At 48.4% G+C, this 27750-nt stretch overlaps 6 protein-coding genes across 6 annotated transcripts; 1 reads left to right on the top strand and 5 right to left on the bottom strand.

Annotated features, from left to right (window-relative positions):
• Positions 1-549: 549 nt before the first annotated feature.
• On the bottom strand, positions 550-2385 carry ENH_00074700 (thrombospondin type 1 domain-containing protein, putative; the record flags this gene model as incomplete). The annotated part of the gene is made up of 3 exons (XM_013577621.1): positions 550-764; positions 1132-1518; positions 1638-2385. 3 exons carry the CDS (start codon positions 2383-2385, stop codon positions 550-552), a joined length of 1350 nt encoding a protein of 449 aa, XP_013433075.1.
• A 3949-nt stretch (positions 2386-6334) lies between these two features.
• ENH_00074690 (hypothetical protein) lies at positions 6335-10644 on the bottom strand (the record flags this gene model as incomplete). The annotated part of the gene is made up of 10 exons (XM_013577620.1): positions 6335-6564; positions 6710-6836; positions 6858-7048; positions 7204-7227; positions 7369-7554; positions 7774-7806; positions 7948-8314; positions 8834-8928; positions 9057-9219; positions 10480-10644. The coding sequence occupies 10 exons, from the start codon at positions 10642-10644 to the stop codon at positions 6335-6337; spliced, it is 1581 nt and encodes a 526-aa protein (XP_013433074.1).
• A 1033-nt stretch (positions 10645-11677) lies between these two features.
• On the bottom strand, positions 11678-12563 carry ENH_00074680 (hypothetical protein; the record flags this gene model as incomplete). Its single annotated transcript, XM_013577619.1, has 2 exons — positions 11678-12039; positions 12335-12563. 2 exons carry the CDS (start codon positions 12561-12563, stop codon positions 11678-11680), a joined length of 591 nt encoding a protein of 196 aa, XP_013433073.1.
• A 61-nt stretch (positions 12564-12624) lies between these two features.
• On the bottom strand, positions 12625-13932 carry ENH_00074670 (hypothetical protein, conserved; the record flags this gene model as incomplete). Its single annotated transcript, XM_013577618.1, has 3 exons — positions 12625-12954; positions 13083-13313; positions 13783-13932. The coding sequence occupies 3 exons, from the start codon at positions 13930-13932 to the stop codon at positions 12625-12627; spliced, it is 711 nt and encodes a 236-aa protein (XP_013433072.1).
• A 2479-nt stretch (positions 13933-16411) lies between these two features.
• Positions 16412-21616, bottom strand: ENH_00074660 (aconitate hydratase, putative; the record flags this gene model as incomplete). Its single annotated transcript, XM_013577617.1, has 19 exons — positions 16412-16489; positions 16616-16725; positions 16846-17025; positions 17202-17241; positions 17359-17465; positions 17615-17672; positions 17814-17905; positions 18020-18168; positions 18317-18435; positions 18706-18795; positions 18917-18961; positions 19119-19165; positions 19289-19415; positions 19602-19694; positions 19804-19911; positions 20005-20105; positions 20199-20611; positions 20753-21004; positions 21135-21616. The coding sequence occupies 19 exons, from the start codon at positions 21614-21616 to the stop codon at positions 16412-16414; spliced, it is 2691 nt and encodes an 896-aa protein (XP_013433071.1).
• Positions 21617-23814: 2198 nt separating this feature from the next.
• ENH_00074650 (OSJNBa0054D14.1 protein, related) lies at positions 23815-24276 on the top strand (the record flags this gene model as incomplete). The annotated part of the gene is made up of 1 exon (XM_013577616.1): positions 23815-24276. The coding sequence occupies one exon, from the start codon at positions 23815-23817 to the stop codon at positions 24274-24276; it is 462 nt and encodes a 153-aa protein (XP_013433070.1).
• Between the last annotated feature and the right edge of the window lie 3474 nt (positions 24277-27750).

The raw sequence follows: 27750 nt of genomic DNA, 5'->3' as shown, positions 1-27750 counted from the left end.
AACCTACCCACACAGAAGACCGAAGAAAATTGGCTCTTCGAGCACTTCTCCTCTGCGGTGAGCTCATTAAAGTCCGTGATGCTTTCCTTGAATGTACGCGTCTCGCAGTCGAACGCCGCGAAGCCGGCCAGTGGGATAACCGCTGAATCACAAGCCTGACGCACAAGAGGCCTATGTTAGAGTTTCCTGCTGCCTGCTTACCTTTACTTATAGACGGCAGAGCTTGTTGATTTAAGGTGAAATTCGAATGCCGGTAGAGGCTACGTGTCAAAGTACCAATGCTACTTTCTTGGCACAAAACCATCATGCTCTGATTCCAAAACAAACGCGATGCTTCTGCCTCCGCGAGCACGCATGGTCTTGTATACGTTGGGCACCTGCATGTGCGGTACTGAGAAAACGATTCGCAAAAGCAAAGGGCGGGACGATAGGCGTGAAGAGTACAAAAACGGATGCCTGAGTAGTGCATCACGCTTGATGTGCACGAAGGGTGCCGTGAATGCGCTGTGCGGAATTTCCGGTTATGGAGCCTTCAGCTCTGGCCAGACATCAAAAGCTGGAGCAACGAACATTACTCACTTGAGTATCAAAACGCGTGTCCAAGCTAAAAGTACTCATGTCCACGATGTCGCAAGTTATGTCGTCTCTCACACTTGGGTCCTGTGTAGTGGTAGTGGTAGAATTAAGCCTGTCAGCTCTCCACTCTTCAATTGATGGCTCTGGCTTGGGCGTTAGAGACAGAGTCACTGAGTCATCGAACTCGTCTGAAAGGTGTTAATCGCACGTATTAGAAGGAAGACACGAAGAGGTGCGGCGTTGCGCGACAGCCTAGCAGTTGCTCAGCTGGCCTGTAAGAGCGATTAAATGGCTTTTCCTGAACTGGCCTCTACGAGAGATTGAGTAGCTTTTCCTCAGCTTACAGTTAAGCTGATTCACAAACGTGTTCTGTGGTGCACAGGGAAACAAACGCACCGCAGAGCTGTTGGAAGTTGCAAGCTTCTGCTTGCACAGTCCCTGCATCACGATTTTTGTCTGCACCTGCAGCACAAAATGCTTCAAAAAGTAGCCACAAATAACCAGATATTCATTCATCCTGTGAAATGGCTGAGTTTGTCTGGTCATAAATCGTACTCGATATACTCCCCAGTCGGCACTGCTGGCCTCCAGTTGTGCTGGGCTCCACAATCCGTCGTGTACGTATTCTAACACTTCCTTCCAATCCTCCTATGCTGCTGCGGCAGGTGGCACTACAGGCGGACCACTCTCCCCATTCTGAGTATTTGCAATCTCTTGGTATGAGCTTGCAGAAAACTATTCCTCTCCCAGGGAAAGTAGTATCGTTAGTGGCGCATTCATTGTCAAAACCTGTAGTCTGCCGCTGTGTAGAGAAGCACGATAAGAAGTCAACCTTATTTTCCTCACAACTTTCCCTGATCTCAACGCATTTTGCCTTGCATTCTTCAGAGGTTAGAGCATCCGACTTGGATGTTACATTTTCGCAGTTGATGTCGACGTTGTCTGCAGGCACATTCCCTTGGGTGAAAAGTAGGCCATTCCTAGTTAAATTAATTACGCGCAAAAGTTGCACAGGGCGCTTATGGGAAAGGAACTAAACAAGATGGAAAATAAAGACATACATGGCGTGATAGCAGCTAGCTCTTGCTGGGCGTGAAGTCCATTAGCGCAGTACTCGTTCATCTCGGCAGAGCTTGCAAAAGTGGTGTATGTAGCAGCGTCTATTGGCTGCGCTATGCTCTTGCTGTTGCTTAGGGGACAAAATATTTTGCTAGCGTCTGCGGCAGCAAAGTACAGTTTTGAGTCAGCTGTTCCAGCCATTCCTTTGCCGAACATGGCCCCAGCTGAGTCCTGGGAGGGACAAATATTTGCTGGTATTGAAGAGAATAAGCTTTCGCGCGTCTCATACACCTCTGCGGCTGTGCAGGGAACAGCATTGGGCGCTAGGCACAAGCACTGTGGAGAAGAAGAGCTCGGATCTAAGAAGCGGAACTCTGAAGACTCGTCATCATTCATCCGGGTAAGACTTGGAAAACATTTTGGAAGCGCCGTTTCTGAAAAAGCAGCAGAATCCACGGTGAATAGAAATGTATTCCACTGTGACACACATGATAACTGAAAACACAAATTGCTGCGGCATTGCCCGTTACTCGTACCTGTGGCAAGCGTTTCCGTGTGAATGCAGCTGCCGCTCAGCAGCGATTCCTCAAGAACAGTCTCGGCAAAACATTGAAGAGGAGTCTGTTGCTTTGATTCTGCTTCTTTCGAGCACGAATCTATAATATTTTTGCAGCGTTCTTTGCAGAACTTCTTAGTCTGTGGAATTTCATGTATAGGCAAAATATCGTCACAGCCTGTGGAAAACATCATTCATACGGTTTGCTCTGCAGTGAAACAGCCAGCGACTTTAAGCAAAACTGGCAAAGCGAGGCGGAATCAACTGCAGGGGTGCAATAAATAATTTCCCATTTGAGAGAAAAGGGCATACTAGGGTCTCGATCATTCCTGCAAGGCTCCAAGGAATCCGGGCACCCTTCACTCTGCGTATCTGCGCTCCATCATCTCAGCGCAGGCACGAAGAAACCATATGAATGCCTAGCATTCATAAGGTAGAAATACGTATGACGGTGCGTATGCGTCCTTACCCTGATACACTGGGGTTCCGTCAGTGGAATTCTCGTTCAGGCTAAGCCTGTAGCGCTTTGCACTTTGACCATTAAGCAAACACCTAAAACATCAACAAACATAGTATCTGCCGGAGCTGCTTCACATTGGGGCTACTACAGTGTACTAGTTGGTGTTGGAGATAGTAAAAGCATGTGTACGTCTTACGGCGCATCACAAGAAGACCACTCCGACCACTTAACACCCTCAGTGGGAGTTACTTCAGCGCTGCTAATTTGCAGCGCGCTGGGGGGCTCTGTTGAGCTCAGGGCATCTCGACCTGCAATAAAAAATCGAAGTAGTGATGCTGCTTAGTTATTGCACCCTTTCGGGAAATGTTAGCTCACTAAGTTCCTTTATTTTTGAGACAGCCGGCTGCGTGTGAAAAATGCAGTATGGCTACGCAGCGCCAGGTTACGTTTCCTCTGCCTTGGGGATCAGAGTGCTTGCGAGGCACGGTTTTGTGGTTGGGCGCTTACAATGATAGTGCTCAAGCCCTGCAAAACAACTGTGTCTGCATCCTGTGTACCAACTCACCTACGCATCGCGACGCATCATATTCTTTCAAGTTAAGCGAAGCGCAGGCTCCACCAGCCTCTGCGAAAACCAGCTTTTCCCTGGAAGATGTTCTTACAGGTGAAACACCGAATTCGAGTAGCATTTCGGTGCAGGCTGACCATTCTGTCCATTCGGAGTGAATGCAGAACGACTCGCAAGGCGTAGGTGTATCGAGCACACATGTCACTGCCTCCTCCAAAATACACGGAGCACCATTGCCTCTGGCGGGCAATAATTCAGGCCTCTGACGCTTTCTCAATGGACGTGGCGCATTTGGACTAACAGGTAGCAAAAACGTTGAAAAGAAACGCAGCAAAGTGACGAACTTTCAAGCTAGCTTCTCGTCTCGCACTGTGAAGTTGTCTGCTTTTCTGGCTGGTGACTTTAACTTGTTAAACACTTTACACGTTAACTGGAAACTGCTGCCATCTTACTCTGACGGCATGCAAGTCGCTGAACACTCTGACCACTCTTCCCAATCTCCCGGAAGGCAATCAGCATTTTCGGGCCAATCCCAAGTTGGTGCAGCAGTCGTAGTAGTGGTAGTCAATGAAGCGGCTGCGCCGGCAGCTCACAAAGTCCCAAATAAAATTTTGCTAATTTTGCCAGTGTAGTGAGGATTAGAAAACAAGAAGCTGCATGAGTCGACTAAGCTGCGTCATTATTAGTCACACGGATTTAAACGCCTTCTGAATGGATTTAGTTTCGCGATTGGGTTACATGGGCAAAACACAAGGGGAGTCTCCACAACGCATTGATTATAGCCGCTTCTGTGGAGTGTGTCGCCGAAAACAACGTCGTCTACTGAATATAGGGGTATCTCCCTTTGTTGCCATTGGAGGTTCGAAGTGGAAGTGCAGATATCAGTTGCCACCTGCATAAAGCCCCAGGCTACAGGCTTTACGGTTTCCCAGCTGGTACATATGTCTCCTGGAAGAACGAACACACACGCAACTAATTCATCGTCAGTAAATACCACTCAAATCTTTGTTCCCAGTAGCTGGCCCCCTTTCCGCTAAGCAGGCAGCTACTGTTCTGCCTTGCAAGATATGAGGTGGCACTGAGCCTTGGCCGCTGACCCCATGGAGACACGTCTTTGGTCCAGTAGGTCCTGTCCTGTTCAACCTGTTGAGTTGTACAGGGCTTGAATCCCTGGGGGCACGAACAGCTCATGGCCTCAGCATTCCATCCCAAGTCAGCAGCGTACTCAGCGTGGGTCATGTCAATGACCCTGCAGTTGAGGCTCTCTGAGTACACAAAGCATTGCATGCGCGCTTAATCCGTCTGAAAACAGTGAAAAAGGTTTTAGTTGCAACCAGTAGTGAGTTCTGAATGGCTTGCTTGTCAAAAGCGATAGATGAAATAAGGTCTTACCTCCTGCTGGAGGAGTAGTCGTCGTTGTTGTCGTCGTTTGCGAGCTTTGGACATCTGTACCTCACACATCTAGAGCATTTGCCTTAGTTACAGAGGCAGAACGACGCTTCCGCTCTTGTCAACCCAAACAATCGTGATAGTAGTCATTACTCTTTGATATTTCTCTCTTCTGAAGAAACGGTGAAATTTTGGATTGTGACCCTTAGAAAGGCCACTTACATGATGCGACGTAGCACTTTGCTTTAAGTTCTGCTGAAGCAAGGACTAGAAAGCAGTTCCAAATATTTGGGGGGGAGCATGAACTAGATACTGCTGTGCATTCTTGGACGCATTGTGCGTCTGTTGCAGCCCCCTGAGCATCACACAAGCAGAACGACAAGAGGTTTGCTCGCGTCGTGGAGAAGCTCGGATGCTATGAGGCTCGTCATATACCAAGAAATCCCACATTTCTGGCGGCTATGAAGCTCCGTTTCGTCGACATGCCACTCAAATGGAGTGGGGAGTCATAGATTAGTTATGAAGACAAGCGTACATTCTTTGCCTTCGCCTCGGCGCACAAAGGTAGAAGGTCTGAGCAGGCAGCGTAAAGGAAAGTACAAGTTCCTGTAACTCTTCGGGAAAATTTTCTGAAAGAAAAGGCTCGTACCCACGCGCTGAAAAAAGCACGATTTCGCAGATATGCTAAGGCCTTCTCCGTAGGCAGTTAAAACTTGGTTACCTGTAATGGTTTCTACGGCTTCAGAGTGTCCTGCAAGCAGTGCACGAACCACAAAACCGGCATTGAAGGCAGCTGCCAACTCCCAAAGCCTGCGTTTGGATAGATCATGGAGGGATGGCTATATGCTGGAGCTGCAGCTGGCGGCTGAAGCAGCAGAAGCTTTTGCTTACGGTTTTCGACATGAAGAGCTACTATCTTCATGCTTGCCGATCTATCAGTGGATTCTTTAAACACAAAGTTAGTACACGAATCGTGGGAAACAACGAAAATTTTGGGGGTCCACTGAGCGATGCTGAAGCTAGCTATGGAGTCTTGCATAAGCACGGTTTCGACCTGACTCGCCGGCGTTACCACTAAGGAGCCAAAAATCAGTGGAGGGCGAGATGCAAACAGTTCGGTAGAATACTCAACACGTTTAAAACCACCGACAGTAATGTCGAATGACTTTGTCTGTAGGCAAGGAGCACAGAGGCGCGCAATGTGCAATACAAGATTAGGAGTTGGCATCCAGCAGAATGTTGCTAACTTACTTGAGAGGTGTCCAGACATGAAGCCGTAGCCAAAGAAATGCCTCAAATGAGATTAAATGAAAAATCAGGCAGCTGCTTTCGCTTGAAGTTATGAAACTTCTTCGTGCCAGTGTATTTTCGGTGTGCGGGATGCTTCCCGAGTAGTAGGAGCAGCGTGGCTGGTTCGTATTTAAGTTCTCACCTCGATTGACAACTTGTTTGTTTTGCAGCCAGAAGAGCACTGAGAGGTGGAGACCGAGTCCATAAAAAGGTAGCCGACTGTGTACTCGACCTGACTTGCGGTTGTAGACGTGCTGTGAATGGTAATGCTTGCCGACGAGGAGTCAAGATGTGAAATTGCAATCCAAGGAATATCTGTCATAGAGAGATCGGCCGGAATATTCTGAATCTGCGTCAGGATGACGGGCTGCAGCATGTGCCACATGCATAGAACATTGTGACGTCTGACGTATAGTGCAGATGGCGTTTGTTTTGATCACTGTAGCAATTGTGGAGATTTTTCCCATTCCCCTTGGTACGGCGGACAAGCCCAAGAGCTTTTACCCACATCTGAAGAGTGCAGCTGGACCCCTGGAAGAAGATCAACCTCCTGGCCGACTTTTACCACAGTGGTAGCGACGCGGAGCGCTGAACTAGCGTTCGGGATTGTGAAACTATCTTCTGAAATGGCAATCCAGCTCACTTCAGCAGATGCCGTCGCGTAGCCTGAGAATGGAATTTTCCCATGCATATACGAAAGAATAAAAACCAGGAATCAACATTCTGGATTCTCCAAATGTCCCGCACAACAAATTTGTCAGCATGTAAGCCAAACTGCATAACGCGATGCAGCCCCGGTCTGCGCGCCCACCCAGTCTGCAGTAGTCCAATGCTAAGCGAATCATGAAGCCTGTTTCTGATACGCCCGTAACTTGTACCTGCCCAAATGTATTAAGTGGCCTTAGGAGGCCTGCAGAGAAGACAGGCAAAGCTGCTATCTAAAGAAATGGTTAGAATACCATTTGAAGGCTGGCAACTGTCAAGGCTAATTTTGGCAGTGTCAGTGATCCAGGTTCCATGAATCGTTGAGCTTCTGGAGAAATGCACAGCGTACTTGTAAATATAACTGGATGCGGCGAAACGCTAGACGAAAAAGTCACGCTTTTCCACTGGGTTGTTAACGTCACAACGCCAGTAATCATATTCGAATCTGCCGAGAGAAAGCCAAGCAGCGACTTCGAAAAAATACACGTTCCAGCATTCGTGCCAACTCTTAGAGAAACGCACAAACATTTAGCATAGCGCATTAGGCTGCACTACCTTGTCACGTGCTGCGTTCAACACCATGCCGCAGCTTCAGCATACCCTTTTCAATTTGGTCCGTCAGTTCTGCAAGCGCACAATGCACTGAATAGGTACACTCGGCATATGACCAAAACGACGTTGCGAGTATGCAATATTCTAAATCATGAGGTGAAGCACACTCAATTATAAGCCAAAAATTGCTGCAGATGATCCACATGAATTTACCGAAAGGGATACTGCATTGCCTCAAGACCGGGTCGTCGTCCTTCGCCAGGGAAAAACAGGCTGAAACATTCGAAGGTTCACTACTTTCGCATTTGTTTTGTGCTTCGTAACATGCATACGCGCACTGGTAGTCTGTCACATTGATTTTGTCGACAGACACCGCCTCATCGCAATTTCGGCGTAGCTCTGCAAAAGCAGGAGCAAAACGCACCTTGTATTACAGAATTCCGACTAACATTTCCCCGAGGCATTGCACACTTTAACAGTGAGAAGCAGGCGTGTCTGCTACTTGGTATCACTTCTGGTTAGCTGCAGAGTGCCTGCTGAAGGATACTGCAATTGAGTGCTTGGAAACACAAATGGCCCTTATAGGTTTTCAAAAGATGACGTGCAGTTTGTGATCACCTGTCTGATCCGCGTACGTGGGTGCAGCGTCAACTGCAGGAAAATACAAGATCGAGGAAATAAGAATATTCTTTCAAAAGGAAGCAAATGCTTTGGGCAGCGCTAATCTGATGGTACTCGGCTGAACAAAATTCCAAACAACAGGTGCTGCTTCGTTCATCAGTTCAAAATCACCTCGGCAGAAGATGCCCTTATATTCTGATTTCTGGGCACATGCTGAATCATTTACGATTCCAAAATCCGTAAACGTTGACCCTGAGTCCTCCATAACCCTCATGTTGCGCATCATGATGGCCCCGCTTTTTCCTTCAAAGCGTTCTTTGAAGTCATTTTCCCAGTCGTAAGAAAGCATTCTAACTTCGCTTTCAGTGCAGGGTTCCATAGTTTCGTCGTTCCCACACCCGCATGTCTTGAACGTGGAGCTATACTTAGTTGAGACCTCCCGTATGGCGCATGTTTTGCGCAGGCTGTTTGGGATGTAGCATTCCGTGGTGTTTTTATTGATGCAGACCCACTGATTAGCATCTGATGAGCATTTATGCTGCCAAAACACCGACAACAGGAGACTCCCAACTGCTAAAGTCAATATGATTAAATAAAGGGCTTCTAGGCTCTGAAGTCCAACATGCATTTCAAAAATATCCAGAATCACCACAAAGACAGCCAATAAACACCCGGGCTCCTTTTAGTTCCCTCAAACGCAATGCGAAAGCAGAAGATTTACCTGGAGCAGATGCGCGCAAGCCTCCCTACACAATGAGTCATGAGAGAAACTCTTATTCTTCTTTGTTGAAAAGGCTTCGTCACAAATGGGTGCTGCACGCATAGGGGCAGAGCACAGGACGTCCACAATGGATTGCAAAAATGGGAGCTGTGAACGCGATTACGCAAACGTAGGATGCTTGCACCTTCGATTACTGAGGTATACAAAGCGCAATAAAGACAGCTGGGTGATAGAGTACAATCGAGACAGCTTTCGTATACAATCACACATGAAAGGCCTCAACGGGTCTGATGTTAAACGGACCCCTTTATGGATCAAATTCCGCCCAATATATACCTGTTGATGCTTCATGGACCACGAGGTAAAAACTCCAGGTGTCGCTAACTTACTGGGATTCATAATGCCTTCATCTGGTTCTCCTTCGATGGGATCTGTGCGGTACAGATGAAGCAAAAATTCTTTTTCATACCTTAGCTGTCTAGGCAGACGAGATCTGCATCACGCTCACGTGTCAACCGGCCACCTTGAAGCGCCGATTTGAGAAAATATACAGCCTTACGCTTGCAGAGTATTTTGACTATATCGCTCAAGCAGTCCTCTGGTGAAGACGGAGCCCAGCTTGCGAAGGTTAGCTGTCTACTGTTATCGGCATAAACGATGCGAGCGTTGCTTAGAACAAGCCTAGCGGGTGGGGTAACTGCTGCTTTCCACGAACTCAAAATCTGCAGAGAATGCATTCAGCGAAATCGAAGTGCGCACTTGCACGCATACCCGGTACAAAGCCTGTGTACAATTAATTTCGCACCCCAACTTACAGCGACTTCTTCTTCCGTTGCTGGACTAGAGCCATCCATGCATTTGCATGATGGTATGCTTCCAGAATAAACAAGTCCTCCTGATAGAGGCTGCACCGCGATCTCATAGCCTCTCAATGACTTTTCAGCTGCGACCACGCAAAAGGTATTTCTCCAAAAATTACACATAAGCTCTTTTTGACAGCGATGCCGCCCACAGTTCTGCACATTCCCCTTGTCACTGTGGCCTCGGAACAGCGGCACATGCTCTTGGTCAAGCAGGTTCCTAAGAAAGTATCAAACCGCTCAGTTTTGCGTCTCACTCATTCGGCAACTGTAATACACAGCGAGGCTCAAGGCGTCGCAGGATGGACACAGCTCCAACACCGATGGCAGTTTGTCTTTTGAGATGGTGCAGGCTTCCGATTCCGAGCTTAGGGAGGCGCACGATTGCTTCAAAACGTCGGTAGCATCATGAACAGGGCATGATTTCTTCTCCCCATCTACAATCATCTGCAGTAACACGAACAGGAGGCGAGCTTGGTGCACATGCGGTCCTGGATATGCGCCCCCCATTTGCTGCATTAAATGGCAATCGCTACACGTTTTCTACTATGGCCGAAACTGACTACATGCTGAAATAGTTTGCTGCAAACTTATACGGGTAGCAGCTGCATAGTCTCAATTAAATGACATATTGCCTCAATTCCAACACAGCTGGCATGCGCTAGTGAAGGCAGAACAAATCTGAAACTATTCAGCTGCTAAAGTGAAAATGTATTAAAAGAAGCTTATCAGACTAAAATCTTCTTGCACTGTCGTACAGATTTGCAGCCCAAAATGGCGCCGGCCAACTCTACGTTGTATGTTTCAGGGCATAGGTCCTGCAAGACGTAGTGCTCGCCCTCCAGCATGAAATTAGCTTGGCGACCTTTAAGATAAAACAAGCACATGATGCCATTGCTGGCCAGCGACACCGTTTTCGGGTTTATTTGAAAGCGTCAATATTTAAAAGCGTTTCAATTGTTGAATGTGCTTTGGAAGGTGCTAAAAGGCCCGCCAACTGAGCAGGGCCAGAGGGTAACAAAGTTATGAAATAGCGGCTCACCATACTGGGACGTCGGTGCGTAATATGGCCGTTTCTCTGAGCGCGCAGCATCAAATCCGTCATGCACAAGATTGGTGCACTGTTTGCCTTGGTAGTTTCTGCCTTGCTAGATAGAATGCTTGAAGCGTACCGTACGTGCAGTTATTGGCGATTTCCCGCTGATTCGTTGCGAATGCCCATGGGTTATCGTCGTGCCAGTTGCTCATCATTGTCATGAACTTGTCGTACGGAGATGATGAGGCCATGACTTCGTCTTTGAACGTCTTCCACAAATCGAGACACAGATCCTTGCAGGTGACGCCTTCTAACGTATCCACTGTTTCTTCAGATAGATCTATACATTGCGGACCACCGTCGCTTCTCTGTTCCACTGCTCCTGCAAAAATTTGTACAAAAATTCACTCTCTGGGTTACTGAAAAGGTTAAGACTCTGCCTATTCGCCTTCATAGGTCGGCGCTTGAACACATCGAATTTCCCTGAATCGCCCATTCGTGAGCTAAATCATTATTCTCTTATAAACAAAAGTTCTTCACAGGCATCGACGCCTACACATGTTGCAGGTGCCACAAGCAGCTTGCCTTCGCAAAGGATGTACAATTCGTCTGACAAACAGTCGGAGCCAGAGCTGGTAAAAGAAGAAATCCGCCTCTCAGATGTTTTGTACCTGAGCCCAAATCATTGCCTGTGTAGCAGCAGACCAAGTGATGGATTCTTCAGTCAAGGTTGTCACGAAAACACACTTTTCGCTTAAAAGGCTTCGATATTGCAATAAAGCTAGCCCTCTTGAGCAACTGAGCCAATAAATACATTTTCTCACACGATGCTATCAGTCAAGATAATTGTTAGGCTGTCTGGTAGTCCACTTCTCCAGCTATCATCCTTGAAAGCTTTTTGAAGAGCACACTTCGACTCGCCATTTGGACAGCTGCATGCACCTGCTCATATGAAAACCGGACTCATCGCACAACTTGCTTGCTAGATTCTGCAGCAGTTTTCATTTGCCTGCGTGTTCCTATCTTACCCTGTCCCAAGTCAAGTGGGCAACTGGCAAATCGGCATGCCACTGTGAAATCCATGTTCTTAATGTAAACAAGACAGGTGTGGCGAGCACGCGCCGTCTACATGAACCATGGAGGAACTTTACCTTCATGGCTATAGTTGTTTTCTGAAGGGCGTGTAACGAGGCAAGGTGTGCTCTTCGATCCTGAAATCACAAATGAGTGAGAGAAAGCATTTTAGAGCAATATTTCCGTAAACTCACGAAGTTCATTATTGTACTATACGTAGCAGAAGAAGGAGAGGACGGAGTGGATCTTACCTATGTCGCAATTGAAACGGACCAGCATGGAGGGATTGAGAGCTGCTGGACACAAGGATGAAGCCTCGGCGTCTTCAAATGCACCGATTGATACATCGCATGCGGCCGATGTTGAGGATGTTTGGTTTTCACAAAAGTCGCGCATAAGATCTGTTATATCCTGAATTGCGCATGATGGCGTCTCAGTTAGCTTCCCTTTCAAAACGAATTCGTCACTGAAGAGAACTTGAACGAGCTCGACAGCACCATCACCACATGCCGCCTTCGTGTTCCACTGGCTGCCTGTTGCGGTATCGTTCCTGGTCACGTATTGCTCGAATTCTGTGGGCATTTGAAACGGCATTACGGAACACCCCAGAAGCAAATGCATATGCGAATATGCAAGCACGTGTGGTTGCGGACGAATGAAACATCTTGATATATCTGCGCTTACTGTATTGGCTGGCTGGTGCAGAAGAGGGCCTTGAATCTGAAGCAAAAAAGAGTCAAAGTTGCATTAGCACAGACACGCATACGCTCTGGCAGAAGCCTCGTATCCAACTGAAATCAGTCAATTTCCTCTATGTGAAGCCAAATGCAGGGAAACCATTGACAAAAAAGGAGCCATAGGTCTTACCAAAGGAGCAACTGGAAGACAATTCTTGGGCCAGTGCCAAATCAAATCCCTGCTCCCAGGCATCGGAAACTTTTGAAGCTGTTGCAAAGTCCTGGTTAAAGCATTCCGTAGGGCTGTGGCACTGTAAATACTTCTCTTTGTGCCGTGACCACAGTGCCATGCATGCGAATTCACAGACGTCTAGAAGGTCCGATACAGTAGATTGCGCTTTGTAGCAGTCCGGGCCCATGTTTTCCTTGTTAGGTTTGCTTTTCTCTGCAAAGTCAACAAAGTGTGCATATATGGACGAACTAATGGCGGCTTGAAGTAGGCACATTGGTGAGGGTCTCACGCAAGATCAGCAATATGGGAATGTGACAGCAGTAGGCGTATTCAACTACGATTAAATGCATTAGCTGACCATATGCTAGCAGTAAATACGATGCTAGAGAAACGTCGAAGTTCGTGTTGTAGTGGCAGTCGCTTATCATTCGCGGCACGCAGTGCGTTTCACTATCACAATCTTCGACAGCATAGCTGTATGAGTCTAAAGAATAGTATGGCTGTATGAATGCAAGGACTGGAGAGCCAAGGTCATGTGAAATCTCTTCCCCTGACGTTAGCAGTGCCCGAGCTCGGAGCTGAACTTTCACAAAACGGACAAAAACGCCGTCCCACCATGATTATTCTGAAAGATTGCAAAAGCTTCCAAATTTGCCAGGGATCCACAGCAAATCAAAACTTGGTGTACGATTTTAGAGCTTCTCACCGAAATTTTCGCGGTGCCAAAATTGGTGGAAAGGGCTGAACCTAGAGCCATGATACCTATGATGACTTTAGGGGCATTGGTCATAATGGAAGAGGATAATGAGATATAAAACCTTTTAAGGCGATACTCAACAGAGCCTTTGGCGAAAACATAAGGGGTCGTATTGAACTCAAGTGCGTCCTCCACAACTGATGCCATATTTTGAATCTGGGCCAGTACAACGTATTCCGCCTAGAAAGCAGAAGCAAAGGGACCCGTTAAAGGTCTGCAAATTCAATAGTGTGCATGGTTCATGTATAGTCATATGTAGCAGCTGGTGCGATAACATAGAGGCAAGGGAGACCTCTAGAACGTTTGGGTGTTTTCCACAAGAATATGATGCCGTACACTAAGCGGGTCCCACGCATCGATGTCATAAGAGTGGCTTTGTGCATTAAATTTTGAAGACCCCGAAAGACTGGTCAGTTCGACATGCTCCGCAAAGTAGTCCGTCCCCACTGTTTTCCTCCACACAATGTAAGGCACGGCAATTTGAGTCGCTGAAAAGTCGGCGCTTATGCAAGGGGGCACCACAGCTCTGGCGGTAAAACCGTTGTCGTCCACCTCTCCTACCTGCAATAAAAGCAATGGGTCCAAGAGAGCCAAATTTGAGTGATTATTAAGAGCCTGGATGGCGTGTAAACAGATGGTAAAATCTCACTTGTGCACGAATTCCGTAGTTCCCGATGAAATCAGGAGAGCCCAGGAAGACAAGGGGATCCGTGATGGTGCTCGGGAAGTCAACTCTAACCCAAATGCCATCGCCTTTGACAGTAACTTTGCCCTTAACAAAATCTGCGTTTATGTACATCACGCTGGAAGAAGCCGTGATCTAACATGGCAGATCGTTGTGTAAATAGCTGCCATTTGCGATACATCGGTATGTGGAAGAGCCGTAACACTGTGGCAATGAAGGCGTAAGGTGTTTTTTGCTGTGCTGCATGCTCGCAATTTTCGTGTCATCCGAGAGAAAGTACCTGGAATCGAGCCAGCGTGGCACTGAAAAAGTGTAAAGGGAATCCCGACGACTAATAAAAGCACCTTATTGGTGAATAATCGCTTTGTCGGAGTCATCCTGTTTTTCACAAGGGACAGCGACCAGTTGGCAAATGGCAATGTTCAAGGAGTACAGTAGGTCACGCGTGGACCCAGCTGCCTTTTTTGTTGCACCAAAGCAGATAAATGCGCAGGTATGTTCAGCTGAGTAAAAGGTATTGCGGGGAAAAGACATTTACGGACTTAACCGCATCTGCAGATATGCTGCCAAATGTTGGTTAATAACTGTGCACAGATCTGCACACTGTAATGTCGCCGTATCCTCGTCTATGAGCAAAACTTACTCCCAACTTTTACTTTTACGTATGACTTACTTGGCAGAATGGAGGAGTTAGAACTCAGCTGAAGTCAAAGCAGCCTTTTGAGCGCCAGTTTCCGGCAGCTGTGCCTCCTCTGAGCGCACATCAGCACGCCTAAGAAGATAGAACGGCACTGTTGAAAAATATAATGCTGTAGTGCTACTTAATGCAAAGCACCACCCGCGGGAGTTTTGCTAAGTTCTGACACTGACCTAGCTTGGAACGAAATTTTGGGACCGGGCCTCAACGAGCCACTGAGGGCAAGCACGTGACTGCACATTAGGCAGGTAGAAAGCAGGGAAAAATGAAGCGCATTCCTTGGGAAATAGAGGTCCTATCAGCGCAATTTCCATGCCATAAATTATACAATCTGCTCGTGAGATGCCAACAAAGCATGCAAGTGCTAGATCGCGGCCGACGGTCTCTCCAGCTGAGGCAGCCTCATCGTTCGTTGCCGAAGACTCGCACCATCCAGTCCACGCGTTGTTACTGTGTCTAGTCTCATATACAGTTTGGAGTAATGGCACTGGTAAATTTATTAATTCAGGCAGCAACCTGAAGAATATAGGAAGCTCTGCTGTCGCTAGACACGACAAGGGGTGGGGTCTCTGCTGCTCTCTCCGAGTATCATCTCAGTGAATTTGAAACAGAGTGCCTCACTCTAGGAGATCCATCAGTGATGGATAAACTAACATAACGATGCAACTTAGCGTTTTAGTGGTCACCCCGTTTTGCCTTAGCGCGTACAGCACGTTCCTCGCAGCGCTAGCAGACGTGATGCCACAGATCCTCGCCACCACAGCGAGAGCGAACTCCAACTCTCTGTAGAGAACAACAGAAGATATTTTGCATACTATCCCATTGAACATATTTTGCATTTTATTTCACTCTTCCGAATGAGGGCGCAATTTGGGAACCTGTAGATGTGCATTTTCAGCGAAACCTCTCCGCTGCTTGAAATTGTGAATTTCCGAAGTGGGACATTGCGAGGAAGTCCTAACTATGGGTTTTAGCGGGGTGCTATTATCAGTGCCCTGAATGCCTTCCATTAGCAAAGAAAGTCTACACGCTGGTTCACTTCACATGGTTCGTTATAGTGGTGCGCAAAAGCTGCACCGTGGGCCCATTACCACACTCTGCTCCTGGTCAACAGAGATTGTGGTTGCGTTTTCATCGCAAGTGTGAGGCCCGCACACAGCTCTAAAGGCAACATATACGCCTTGTCCGTAGACAAACTAGGAGCTGCGCGAAAAAGTATAATAGCCGACCTACTCCATCAGACCACCTGGAAATGGCAGGATGGACTTACCAATGAGACTCCCCCTTCCATTTTCAGCAACAATTTGTGAGAGAGTCCGCAAGGAATTGGGCTTTAGCCCCAAGAGGACGAAATGCTGTCACTCAGCACTAGTGTCGGCCTCTCGATATGAGAACGTTCTACATCTCAAGTTGCCTGACTGGGTTAAATATCACTAGTAATTCTGGATGGCATGCGTGTCTCGTAAGCTAAGAAGAGCCGCAAGCCCGAGAAGCATTCTGACTGCCTCCTAGGAGTAGCTCCACAATACAAAGAAACTGATCCTGTTGTGCATACTTTCAATCTTGCAAGCCCTCTCGCAAGCCAAGTGCTTAATATACAGGCACCTGTGCAGCCTGGGGGAATTCTTAGTGCTGGGTCTAACGTAAATTGGTCTTATGAGTCTGACTCAGTGAGCACGCACTTTGCTGCGCAAACTGAAAGTCCACGCATGGGGATAGCTTGCTGTTAGTGAAGCAGAGTTGCAGGAGGGGTGTCTTGCACACTACGCAATGCAAATACTGAACCGCAGACTTCTGGGCGAGGCAAAAAAAACAGTTTAAAGCCTCTTTCTCGTCTTTTCTTTACACCATGAACCTGCGTATGGGCACCAAGACTGTTGCAGCTGCACCCTGTTCCTAAGCGGCAGATTCAGAAGCCGCTTTTCTCAAGACATACTGCAGAATGCCTCCGTTTCTGAAGTACTCCAACTCTACCTGGGACAACACAAAACGACATGCACAGTGTGTCATTTTGAAAGCGGCCATCCACCTTCACACAATGCAGAAGCCCAAAGCGGAGGAACTACTGAGAGCACGCACTGCGCTCATTGGCTGCCTCACTTTGGTTTCCAGGCGGCATTTAGCTGTGAACTGCCGACCATCATCTAGTTGCACTGTAACCATTGATTTCACCTCTAGATGTGTCAAGTCAATAGAAAATTCTTCTGTTCCTGAAAGTCTCACATAGCCGCACTGCTATACAAACGAAGCATGCTGTGCAAGGCACGGCTCATCATAGTCACGCTGCACAGCATATCTCGCGGTTTGGTCAGTGAGTGGTCCAGTTGTACCTGTAATTTTAAGAGAGGCAGCAGACTCTCCCTGAGCAAACTGCAGCGGAAGTACCCCCATTCCAACTAGATTCGACCTATGAATTCGCTCATAGCTCTCCGCGATAACTGCTTTCACGCCCAGCAGAGCCACGCCCTTCGCTGCCCAATCTCTGCTGCTTCCACTACCATATTCCCTTCCTAACTCACAAATAAACTGTTCGTGGTGGAAAGAACCTCAAAGTCGGCACGGCGTCCGGTAAGTTTAGGAGGCCAAAAAGTGGTCACAGAGCCAGCAGCGTATCGCAGGAAGCAGTAGCAGCCCGTACGTGAGCAACTGCTATTAAGTCTGCACTGACGCACAGCAGGCGACTGACCTGCGACGATAATGAGCGGAGTATGTGTTTCTTTGTATAGCTGAATACAACAGCAACCAACATGAGATTAAGCACAAATGGTCGCGCTCCAATGCATGCTTAATCTATGCCGTTCCATCTTCTGTGTCTCCACTGCTGCATGTCTAGTTCGACCTACTTCTGCAGCGTCATATACAGGCATTTCTTGTCCAGAAGGGATGTGTTTGGTAATAGGACCAGCAACGGAAGCAAGTTTGTTAACCAGGCGGATGTTCGCGAAAGTCCCTTCAACCACAACAGAGAAACCCCCGAAACTTCCTGCATGTATAGAGTGTTAAAGCCCCTCCTTAGATTGTCTGATGGTGCGCTGTTGCAGGAATCCTAGGCGTAGAGTGATTAGATATCCTCTTCCGCCAAAAAAACTGCGTACAAACCTCGAGTCATGACTTCATCGTTACCGCGACGGCTCCCGTAAGAGTTGAAATCTCGTTGCTACAAACACAAGCGGAGTGATCACTACAAGCGCGTTCAAATTTTTTTCACAAGGTGAAGGTAGCACAGTGAGGGTGGCAAGGCGCCTTTAGAAGGAAAATTGTGTACGCCATTCCAGTGGCTTGATACGCTGCTGCCTACCATGACACCGTGGGCCAATAGGTAACGACCAGCTGGAGAGTTTTTCTCGATTCTCCCAGCAGGCGAAATGTGATCTGTTGTGATGCTGTCTCCTACAGACACCAGTCACGCAATACAACAGAGAAGATCAAGTATAAAACTGAGAACGGCTTGGAAAGTGGCTGTCTCCTTCGAAGTATCAATAAGAACCACTGCCAAGCGCATACCCAGCAAAAGAAGGCACCTGGCCCGTGTAATAGATTGCACTGGCATCGGTTCCCTCGTGAGGTTCGCAAAAAACGGAGGCTTATGTATGTATGTAGAATTGGCTGGCCACTGAAGCAATGTGCCCGTAGGTGACTTGAGAGCTTTCCACCTGCGCGTATTCAAAGTGGAGCATGCGTGTAGGCATGAAACATCTACGCATGAAGCCCTTGCTCCCAAATTTAGATGCGCCTTCTACGTAAAAAAAGAATACGTTTCTGGCAAGCGGAATGCGGTTTGTCCTCGTTGGATAACCCTACTGTTCATTCCCCAGTTGGATATTCTTGTAGGCTTCGTTGAAAAAAGAAGGAAGTATTGCAGTTTCCACGAGCTCGTTCACGCTGGCTGCGCTGGGCCAAATGTCTCGCAAAAATACTTCCTTTCCTGCAAAATCAAACGAGAAGATCTCGCTAGAAAGCTGCGGACAAAATCATGGGACGCTGCTCGATTCAGAATGAAGGATTCAGCAGACAGGCATACCGTCTTTCCCAATGCCAAGCGGCTCAGTTTCAAAGTCGATGTTTACTCTTCCTGAGGAAAGTTTGTAACAAATCGCACTAGAAGGCTGTGGGGCTGTGGAACTGATGCCTTCGACCCAGCAACTCAAACTTGGTGGCAATGTCCCAGAAGAGGCTGACAAAACGCCCACCGGCAATAGCAAAGGCGACACAGAGTGGCGGAGAAGCAAGGTAGTTCGCACGAGTGAGAGGGTGCACGCGACCCTCAAAATTCCTGTTGCCTGCAGTGGCAGCAAAAAGAACGCGCTCTTTCCTGCGTCACATCTTGTGAACTGCGTCCGTTTGCCCGAATTAAAGCCCATTGTCAGCTTTCTGCTAAAATGCTGACTCGAAAAAGCGCACCAGAAAGAACCGCCGCAACAACCAGATCTGGGTTCGACTGAATAGCTGCGGTCACTTCCTGCACACGCATTCAATCACGCAGTCAGATATCTATGTAGAGAAGAGCAACCAGTGAAAATCACGCGTCATTGAGTTTGGGCACTGGTGGAGGCGTAGGTAAGAACAACCTGGGCTCCCCATCACTTCCTACTGACTTACATACCTCTGGAAGGTCTCCACTGTTACCAATACATGTCATGCAGCCGAATCCTGAGTCACACTGCACGCTAGACGAGCATCACCGCATGTGAGACCTCCACAACGGGGCAAGAAATGACGTGCAAAAGCGCCATTCATGGCCATTATTGGGGGGCAGCATGTGTCTATACTAACCTGCTAGGTAAAAGCCCAGCTCCTCCAGGGCCGGTAGAAGGCCCGCGGCTTCAAGGTAGCGCTGAACCACGTGGCTCCCAGGTGAGAGGGAGGTTTTTATATACGGAGCAACGCTAAGTCCCAGCTCCTAAGACACATGCATAATTAAACACTCTGGAAAATTCTGTAGTAGAAGATGCCCTCATCTACTGTGCAGTTAATTATCACATAGAACACCCGATCAAAAAAATTCTGATTTGAAAGAACCAATCCCTTACGGCATGCAGTCAGAAAATGCATCTGCTGCGAATAAGGGATAAACTGCGAAACCTACGACTGCTCTTCGAGCTAACAGGCCAGCACCGATCATAACCGACGGGTTGGACGTGTTCGTGCAGCTTGTGATCGCCGCAATCACTACCGACCCCTGAGAGACGCACAGAAAACGTTTCCCGGGCAAAACCACGTAACTAACAATTTTGAACATCCAAACGCCTGCTACACTGCTGCTGCACAGCATCTACGACCCGTCTCACCTGTCGAAGCTCGTAAGTTTTGCCCTCAAATGCCAGCGGCACGCGAAGAGATACGGCGTCAGGCTTCAAGCCAAAACCCTTGAAACCAGTGGGAGCAGTTAAGCTCTCCTGCGCGCACAAGCTTACGCCTTGGCAAACATAAGCAAGTGCCGCGAACCGTAATTTCTGTTCCGTAGAGCAGGATATTCACTTGTTGCGTACGGTGAACTCCGCCTTAAGGTTGCGAAGAAGAACTTCGTCCTGAGGGCGCTTGGGACCCGCAACGCACGGTTCAATCTTAGACAAGTCAATTTCCACTACATCTGCAGCAGCCGCACCCGTCGGAAGCACACACATTACAAAGGCTGCAGCTGAAGATAGTCAGGCTTCCCTAACCGATGACTTGTGGGCCTCACCTGTGTAGGATACCTCCGTTTCGGAGCCTGTGTATGTCCTAAACATCCCTTGCTGCAAAAGGTAAGCCTTTATCTTTTCCACTTCCCTGGAGCTTCGACCAGTAGACAGCAGGTACTTAAGGGTTACTTCATCAGGGGGAAAGTAGCCAATGGTAGCACCAAACTCTGGGCTCATGTTTGCAATGGTGGCCCGGTCGGGAACCGAAAGCGTGGAGCAACTCTCCCCAAAGAATTCCACGAAATGGTCAACAACGCCACGCGTACGTAATATGCGGACAACATGAAGCACTAAGTCCGTTGTTGTGCAAGCGGAGCTCAAATGACCGACAAGGCGCACACCCAAGACTGGCGGAAGTGTCATGGAAACAGGCTGGCCTAACATAGTCGCCTCAGCTTCAATTCCACCAACTCCCCTGCGTGGATGCGTACGTGAGAACATTCAAACAGACAGCAGTACCAGCTGAGGATCATCACACACGTCGCAAAGTGCTAGCCTACCGTAGCGCTCTTCCAGTACACATGTCGAATCCCTGTATGTAGTCATATTGCCTCACCATCCCACAATGCCTAGTCCGTCGACCATGGTTGTATGCGAATCAGTTCCCACGAGCGAATCCGGAAAGCAAAGTCCATCCCTCGTCACTACAACCCTAGCCAAGTACTCCAGATTCACCTGATGAACTATCCCGGAGCCTGGCGGCACAATGAGCATCTGCGAAAAAGTGTTTGCTGCCCACTTCAAGAAAGAGAAGCGCTCGCCGTTGCGATGCATCTCCATTGCCTCGTTATAAGCCATTGCGTTTTGGCTGCGTCAATACATACAGAGAAGTTATAGAGGCATGCTCGGTGTCGTGGGCACCCAGTTGAGGCTTTTAACAATACGAATGTGTGTGCTCCGCTGTCCAGCATGCACATGGTGGACAACGGCATGCATACCTTCTGGCTTTGTCCACTTGGACGGAATGATCAACTATGAGGTCTACGGGAACCCGCGGATTGATCTTTAGAGGGTCACATCCTAACTCCTTCATGGCGTCACGCATCGCGGCGAGGTCGACAACGCATGGAACACCCGTGAAGTCTTGCAGAATTACTCTAGCAGGTATGAATGGAACATCTACCTGGACTGTGTCTTCCTTAGCGTTGAATGATGACCCCCACTTCAAGATGCCTTCGACGTCGGCTTCGGTCACGAGGAAGCCGTCGCAGTTCCGGACAGCAGACTCCAGCAGCACACGAATGCAGTACGGAAGACGGCAGACTTCGTCTTTTCCAAGTTTCTGTATATTATATATCTTCTCTTCGAAACCACTGAGCGTTTCCAAAAGGTGTGCATAGGGATGCGCAGCGGCCTTCCCATCGGGACGGGAGTTGCTGGCAATGTTTCCAGTTGTCTCGGGAGGTGAACCGTCGGTCATTTTAGATTTTCTGTGAATGTGAATCCCCGAATAAGTTCCTTATTGATCGGGCGTGTTCGTACCTGTCCCGCTGTAAGTAGCTCGAGAGAATAGCTGTTGCCGCTCCTTCAGCAGCAACTGACCAGAGGCAAGAATTCACAGGTCGACCCTAATCAAACATTACTGCAGCATGTTACTTCAATATATTCAGATGTTTCACCAGGAAGGTTCAATCTTTCAGGCAGTACAAAAGCCTGTCTTCGGGGCTGCTAGAGCTGCTGGCGACTGGGGCGCTCTACGTGGCCCGTCGTCACATAGGTGTTGTCTCAGCAAACATGCAGCACAGATGAAGCAATCAGCTGCTGCCTTACTATTCAGAGACAAAATATGCATCTACAAACTCTCTAATTTACAGTTTTAAGAAGTTTAAATTACGTTGTGGCGGGGGGAAATATGCTCTAGGGGCCCTCAATGGCTGCAGGTCACCTTCGATTGTTGACTTTGTTGTTGCCTGCTTACCCTGCCTCTTAAACAACACAAAAATGTCTGGGGCCAGCCAAGAAAGATTAAAGTTATATAAGAGCCACAAGTTTTACTGCGTCCTCTAATTTCCGTCACTTCACGAGGTGCTGCCTTCAACTGGTAAACACAGAGTAGCCAGACATAAACAAGGGTCCTGTAACGCAGTGTGCGGGTTATAGCCGCCCGGCCTTTTACTTCTCATTCAAATTGTGAAAGCAGCGTGCGCGCGTCAACCTAATGCCTAGTACTACGAATGTTACCGGTTCACTCAGTGAAGCTGAGCGTTAAGGAGAAAGCCCAGCTGTTTTGCTGCCACTTTGAACTCCTCGCTTTTCAAGCAATGTGCCATGTTTTTCCTATAAAATTAAGGCAAGTGGGCGTGTTGCCCCTACATAGGCGGCCGTAGGGCACATGTGGCCGCCCACTCGGCCTTGGCTCTCGTCTACGTACTAAGGAAGCTTCCGGGCAAATTTTTTAGTGCTCAGCCCGCATACACCCGCATATTTTGGACTAGTCGAAAAACCGAATGCGTGTTCGGAGTCATAGACACGCAAGCGCCATAGTGCGAGCCTAACTCGGGCACTCGAAGCGCAGGAGATACAGCGCTGCGCTGCCGATGACGAGTGAGATCTTGACAAGAAAGTATAAACTACTAAGCCTCTGAGCAAGGAGCGCAATGCGACCCGTAGGACCAGTTGAGATCCGAAGGGAGCAAGACCACCCCTAAGGAGATGATAGTCCCTGTCCTGAATTCGACATAGCGACAAGATGGTAAAGTCCGAATAACACAAAAATATAATTCGGCTCTGCCTGTTACTGGAGACCCAGCCATGAGCTTCGCCGTACTCATAAAGCGCTACCATCTAGGGACGACTTTTTGGAAAACTTGGAACGAGACCTTGAAAGATGATTGCTTTTATTAATAACTGCGTATTGTTTATGAGGGATGTGTCGAATGTAGTAGAGAATTAGTCAGAAGGGCGCCCTATTCTTGGGCGAGGTAGTAAAGTAGTAGCAGCAGAGAACGCTGTGCAATACAGCGCCTGCCCTGAGACGACGTACTGACCCAACTGGGTCAGAAGAGTCAGGACTATGATTCTCTACTTTTAAGGAGTTGGATCCGTAGATTGCGGGCAACCGCAGGCCCCCCTGATACGACCGTTTGGACACATGCTAACTTGAAGTCTTATGCTTTTCGTACCCGCTAAGGAGCCGCCGTAAAACAACCCGGCGACGCTGTACAATAGAATTTCGTAATCGTCTATCTACTTTTCGCTATGTGTCACCTTACTTGCACGTCCGCACTCATTGAATATGGAAAATCTGCATCTCTCAATTCCTTGAGTTCCTCAAGCACGTCCTGTATTCATAACATGACCATGTGACAGTAGGACATCGAGGCAAGAAGAATACCTTCACGGCTCTAAGGAAGCATTACCTCTGCCCAGGAATGAGCCCCTACACTACTGCATATGTGGCATCATGCACTCGCTGCCGTGCGTCTAAGTCACTTAACGAGAACCCCACAAAAACAGCTACTCATCCCTTCGCGTCGATGGACCCACGAGACCCTTGATTTTATCAGAGCTTCCCTTTACTAAGTCGGAGCACGACTCGATTCTAGTGTTCGTCGGCTCGCTTAATAAGATGGCCTAGTTCATTCCTGCTAAGAAGTCATTCACCGCAGCTGATGGCGTATGCTTCTTGCGGACCGTCTTAGGCCCTGCCACGGCTTTCTGGATGTGCTCATTTCCGACCAGAACCCCTGTTTTCAATCTGATCTTCGGCAACAACTCTGTAGCTGTTTCAACATCAAACGTGCCATGTCCTCGTCCTACCGTCCCCAGAGAGACAGCCAAACTCAGCGGGTTAGCCCCACCCCGGAGCAGATGCTCCGCACCCAGATACACCCTGATGAACGTGAATGGGAGCGCCTGCTTCCTGCCCTGGAGCTTGCTTACAACACGGCAATCCATTCGTTCATCGATCTATCCACTTCCGAGGTCATGGTCGGCGAGAATCCACTACCAGCCGCAGACGCCGACGTCGTGGGTGCGTTAGCTCGTACGCACACCCCTTTGATGGCGAAGTTTTTCCGTCAGCTTTGTGACAGGGCCCAGGACCACATCCCAAAGGCGAAATGGCAGCAGAAGTACTAAGCAGACGCATATCACCGCGCGGCGGATAATGCCGTATTCGATCAGGTTTGGCTCAGCATCAAGCATATACTGCCTTTGAACAAATAAGCCAACTCTGAGCCCCGTCACGGGGGACCCTTTGATGTTACCGAACGTAGAGGCACTGTCGCCTGCTGTCTCGCTTATAATTGCCACGTCTTCCACGTTTCACAGTTAATTCGCCAGTGGCCCGCTTCCTCCTGAGTTGGCTTCCCAGCAAGCGGACGCGGGATAGCTCCCTACCCACGATAAGGCTGATAATCCAACGGATCCGCATCACATCATGGACCGGCGCGGCTCGAGCGCCAACGCCCAGTACCTCGTCAAGTGGCGCGGAACACCTGAAGAGCAAGCCACGTGGGAGCCCGCTCACCATCTTACAGGTTTACCGGCTTTAGTGCGTGCCTGGCACCGCCGCCAGCCCACTCGTCTTCACGCTCAGACCTGCACTTCCCCTTCCGAGCCGTAGCGCCTCGGGCCCGTCCACATGCACCGTCCTCCGTACAGGCAGTCTTTCCTGCCGCGCCGGAGGGGTTGGGAGTGCTGCGCATCTTCATGTGCTCATGCAGGCTTTTTACAGCCAACGCTTTAGCATTAGAGTCACACGCACAGAAAACGGCATAGCACAGCAGCGCAGAGAACGTAGCAGACACAGGAGAGAACATCAAGGAAAGATCAAGCCAGAAAAGGTGACATTATAGTCGAGGCCGAAGCAACTGAAATCATGAAATCTGGGTAGACCGGCTTAGCCCGGCAAGAGAGGAAGTTGTGCGCAGGCACTACAATAGCGCTTTCTGGTGGCCTCTAGAGGTTAGTACGCCGAAAGGGCACAGATACATTACTAATATTAATAGACGTAAGTGGTTTGTACGCGAGACAGCATTTATAGGCAGGGAACGTTTGTTTCTATCCTGACGCTGGGGCTGGTGATGGCGCGGGCATTGGAAAGGGGACCCAACGGGGTAAGGGCAGTCAGAACTATGATTCTCTTTTGAGAAGTTCAAACGATAGACTTGAAAGGCAACTGGTAGCTAATTATTTTGATGGTGTTTCAAAACACATGTCTCGAAGGTAAGGAATTCTACAGAGGTATGCCCAGTGTGTGCGACAGGAAGTTACGTAGTAGCAGCAGAGAGCGCCGGTCACTACGAATGGCGTATTAGACGGCCTGCAAACACGCTTACGTTGGTCTGCCACTATAATTTAGTTTTCCTGCAGCCCTTCATTGCTGTGATGCCCTTTAGGAAGCTCAGATGCTCACGCGCGTGAAGTTAGTCGCGCTTTAGAAGTGACTCACTTGTGAATCAGAACGCTCGATTCAGCCATTCTGGGGTATTGTGGATATCTGACAATGTATCATACACTTGAATCCGCCCACATTGTGGGTGCGTAACAGCAAGGTCATTGAGCTCCTCCAGGAAGCCACGATATAAAGCCCTGCCATCAGAAAGGGGTTTAGACGAGCTCAGTTGTGCTAGGTGAGAGGGAGGCTAAAATTTCTGTTAGCTGTCATCTTAGCGGCATGCACAAATTAGGCGGTTTTTCTTAGATCTCTCAGTAGAAACTCCAATTCCTGGCTTTGGCTTAAATATTTGTGGTGCGTTGGTTTTATAGCCTGGATGAAGAAACTAATTGGTCTCTGCTTTTCGTGAAAAACCACACCAATAGAATACAACTCAAAACGCTTCATTGTATCTGAAACTTTCAAGGTCGTGTAGTCGATTAAGCGTCTTTTGAGTTTTTTGAGGCGTGGTTGTGAGTTTGAGGTCTATGGTAAAAGAAATTAAGCGGCAACGACGATACGGTAAGAGCTTCCTCTACCGGGCAATTGGCATGCTTGAGCTCCGTTGTCTAGCGATTCGGATCACATGAGAAAGGCCTGTATCTTGTTTGCAAAGGCTTTTCCCCTTCACAGACACCCCTGTGCCAGGAGTATAACAGGGGAAGACGAACTTCTGATTTTGTAAACTTGCACTTGCGGAACTTAAAGTAGAACTAGTGCACGAGAAAGAAGATGAGGTGTAGTGAACAGAGCTCTCTGCTGCTACTACGTTGCTTCCTGGAGCACGAATAGGGCGCCCTTCTGACGAACCCTCTGCATTCGCTGCATATTCTATAAAACAGCACCAGATAATCAATAACCCATCTTCCTTCGAGTCTGTCAATAGAACCTTCTTAAAAGTCAAGAATTTTAGTTATGATATTCCTGACCCGGTTAAGGCGGTGCCCCACACCAGTGTCGGTGTCATCGCCAGCCTCAGCCTTAGGATATTCACAAGCACTCCTAGCCTACACATGCTATTTTGCTTATGAATCGCGTTACTTCGCTAGGAATAACAAGTTATCTGCATCCTTACAGCGTGCTAACCTCTTATAGCTCACCAGGTAGCTAACCACTAAAGGTCACCAGCAAGCGCCAATCTAGTGCCTGTGAAATACATGAAGACTCCTGGCAGGAGGCTAACCTGCTTTGCCAAATCAATACTGCCTAAGAAGCAAATTGTCCAAGCATGCGGCAACACCCAGGCCTAGCAAGGATTAGATGGGGTGGCCTTGAGGCCAAAAGGCATATTACTTTACTCATATGACCATATGGCCGAATGGAGGTCAGCCACTCACCGGTCCTGTAGTGCGCAGCGGCTCCGGCTGCTACTGTAGTACACTGCGTTCTCTACAGCGTCTACGATGCTGCACAACCCTCTACTCTGGTGTTCAATGAAAGTTTCTCTACTACCGACGCATCGGTCGCGTATCGTCGACCAATTTATTAAAAAGATCGTTTCATATTAAGTTCTCAAAATCATACTTCATAAAAGTCGTTTCTTCTCGTTTTTGCTTTGCTGGTACGGTGAGGATGTGACGCTCACCGGTGCCGGCGTTGTCGGCAGCCCCAATCTTAGAGCATTCGCGGGCATTTCTAGTCTATACATCTTAATTTGTTGACAAATTGCATTCCTACTCCACTAGTAAGAGGCTACAGCGCTCAATCCGCGTCTCAACCTCTTAACGGCTTTGGCGCATCTGTACGAAATAAATATCCAAATATCATTAAATGCAGTTATCTTCTCCAGTTTTCAAATACCTTATTCTTAAAAGTCCCCACTTGGGGCTCTTGCCTCCTTGGCCTTGTGGTGAGGAGTCCTGCACCTGTAATGCACAGGCACTACAATAGGGCTTGCTGGTGACCTATAGACGATAGCTAGCTAGCGAGCTACAAGGGGTCGCAACACTGGAGGAGGACAGGAGCCTCCTACTAGGATCAAAGTAAGGCAATTTGTCTGTGACTTAATATGCATACGCTAGAGGTGCCTGAAAATGCGTGGAGACTGGGGCTGGCGATAGCACCGGTGTAGTGAACAGCTGTCTACACTGTTACCACGTAATGTCCCTTGGCGAGTCCGACTCGGCGGTCACTCGGCACAGTCGGTCAAAGGTACCTGACTATAGTCAACAACA

Source organism: Eimeria necatrix, genomic scaffold (genome assembly GCF_000499385.1).
Source record: "Eimeria necatrix Houghton genomic scaffold, Enh_scaff75, whole genome shotgun sequence".
NCBI classification, from domain to species: domain Eukaryota; phylum Apicomplexa; class Conoidasida; order Eucoccidiorida; family Eimeriidae; genus Eimeria; species Eimeria necatrix.
Note: the sequence above shows the minus strand (reverse complement) of the source record. Positions and strands in the feature narration are given on the sequence as shown.